The sequence below is a fragment of the Notothenia coriiceps genome, unplaced genomic scaffold (genome assembly GCF_000735185.1).
Source record: "Notothenia coriiceps isolate Sejong01 unplaced genomic scaffold, NC01 NC01_scaffold00001201, whole genome shotgun sequence".
Taxonomy (NCBI): domain Eukaryota; kingdom Metazoa; phylum Chordata; class Actinopteri; order Perciformes; family Nototheniidae; genus Notothenia; species Notothenia coriiceps.
The window spans coordinates 1-2,344 of record NW_011333902.1 but is presented as its reverse complement, the minus strand read 5'-3'; the positions used below and the strand labels follow the sequence as shown (position 1 = coordinate 2,344).

The following is a 2,344-nucleotide window of genomic DNA, read 5'->3' as shown; positions in this document are numbered from 1 at the left end:
GTTTATATTGGCATCATATTGAGAGGTGCAGCCAGTGACGCTTCCTAAAACCAGGAAGTAAGCCGCTGGTTCCCTCGAGAAAAAAGCAATGGGATTTCTCCATAGGGTTTTGGAAAATAGCTGGAAATAAGGTCTGTGGAAAACAAACCTGTTTGATAAATGCACGTACATACCCACATACCCTACTTTTATAATTTTCGAATCATAAATCTAATCGATAGAATAAAAGGGTTTTAGGACGCGTCACTGCACCACTAGAAAACAACTCCATCGATCAAGCTGGCTGAAACTTTCTCTCCCTCTTCTTCTCATGCTACCTGTCACTCTCCTTTAACTCCTCCGGTGACTTTCTTTTATTTGAAGATAGTTTTTTGCCCGACGCTCACGGGCAAACGGGAACCTCGGTTAGACACTTTTTTACTGTTTCTTACGAATTTTGGTTAATATCATCCCATACACCAGAGGATTCATAACTGGAGGAATTAAAAGAAATTCTATTGCCATGAAGTTCTGAAGGCTCTGCGATAACTTTCTCGAACCAAATCGTGTGTACATTAAATCAAACAGCACAGCAAAGGAAAAATTCACTAAAGAGACTAAATGAGGAACACATGTTTGCATAAACTTCTTTCTGCTCTGTTTGGATGTTAGGCATCTTCTTACTAGATACATATAAGACCAAATGAGAAAGAAAAAATGGAGAATGTAAATGGCAATGTTAAAATATGCAATCATAGTATTAGCTACAGAGGTAGAGCAAGCTACTTTACTAATCAGTGCGTTTGAACAGTACAGTTTAGGTATGTGTGAGCCACATAACTTGGACTGAAAAATTGTCATTGTGTTAGTGAACATACAGCAAAGAGGCAAGATCCAAGAGAAGGCCACTAACAGATATATCCGTTGTTTAGTAATCACAGAGTGGTACATTAGAGGTTGACATATAGCCACATACCTGTCATAGGCCATAACAGCTAGAATTGTTAAGTCACTTCCAGATGAGGAGTGTATCACAAAACTCTGCAGCAGACATCCAGCGTAAGAGATTACATGAGAGGGAGACAGAATAACCATGAGGAATTTTGGGTAAAAGCCTGCTGTCCCATAAAGTCCATTTATACACAGATTACACAGGAAGATATACATGGGCTCATGAAGCTTTTCGTCCACAACGATGGTTATGATGAGAACAACATTTACTATCCAAATGACTGAGTAAAACAGAAAAGTGAGAGCAAAGAGAACGATTCTGTGTTGCACCGTGTAATCTAATCCTAAAAGTGTAAAAAATGTCAATACAGAACCATTATCCATTTAACTCACAGCTGCTTATTATAGTAGTTACAGTATTATTTCTCACCTCAATATTTTCAAAACATAGAGTGAATTCTGAAAAACATAATTGACACACATGCCTCTGAGATGCTGTTTCCGCAGCGAGCATCATGTGCAAAGTGTCTCTAAGAGTGTGTTCTCCTACTTAAACGATTTCTCTGATGACTTGACACAACCTGGGAATTCAAGCATGAGAGCTTAGAGAGAATTCATGACAGTTTGTTTGGTTTCATATTAGGGGGAAGTCAAATTATATCACAATATAGTCAAAACCAGGGGCCGTATTCACAAAGGATTTTAGGGCTAAAAGTAGCTCCTAACTGGCGAATTTAGGAGAAACTCCTAAGCATAATGGGCGTGTCAGTCATAAATTTAGGACTCCTAATTGTATTCACTAAGAGCAATTCACAAAGTATTTTAAGCCTAAAAGTAGCACCTAAGTCTGGGAGAGCTTAAAAGTCCTCGAGAGGACTCCTAACTCAGTAAGACCTATTCACAAAGAATCTGAAAATGGCTGAGAGACGAAATGTTTTGGAGACAATGGAAGACTGTGAATTGATCAAGAGATATAGGCTAAATCGTGAGGGTATCAAACTTGTTGTGGAATTAGTGCGGGATGCAATAACATCCCCGACTAACAGGAATAACCCGATTAGTCCGGAAATAAAATGTTTGGCAACACTACGATATTTAGCAACAGGGAAAATGCAACTTTGCAATGCCGACGATTTAGGAGATATCGCAACCATCAGTCAGCTGTGCCATAAACCAAACCATCAACGCGCTCTCTAGACCACATATCATCCAACAGTTTATCCGGTTTCCTTTGGACAATCAACAACTACACAGGATCAAAGCCAACTTCATGGCAATGCAGGTATGCCCGGTGTGGTCGGTGATATTGACGGGACGCACATAAAAATAATTGCGCCATCAAAAGATGAGGACGTGTTCGTCAATAGAAAGAGAGTACATTCCATCAACACGCAGATTGTTTTCATTCATCATG

General features: G+C 39.4%; 1 protein-coding gene across 1 annotated transcript; it reads right to left on the bottom strand.

Annotated features, from left to right (window-relative positions):
* Positions 1-417: 417 nt before the first annotated feature.
* On the bottom strand, positions 418-1,314 carry LOC104959661 (olfactory receptor 149-like). The gene has a single exon (XM_010787565.1). The coding sequence runs from the start codon at positions 1,312-1,314 to the stop codon at positions 418-420; it is 897 nt and encodes a 298-aa protein (XP_010785867.1).
* Positions 1,315-2,344: the final 1,030 nt, after the last annotated feature.

What these genes read in the sequence shown, in the direction of transcription:
- LOC104959661 (XM_010787565.1), bottom strand. Translation starts at nt 1,314, where the DNA reads ATGGATAATGGTTCTGTATTGACATTTTTTACACTTTTAGGATTAGAT.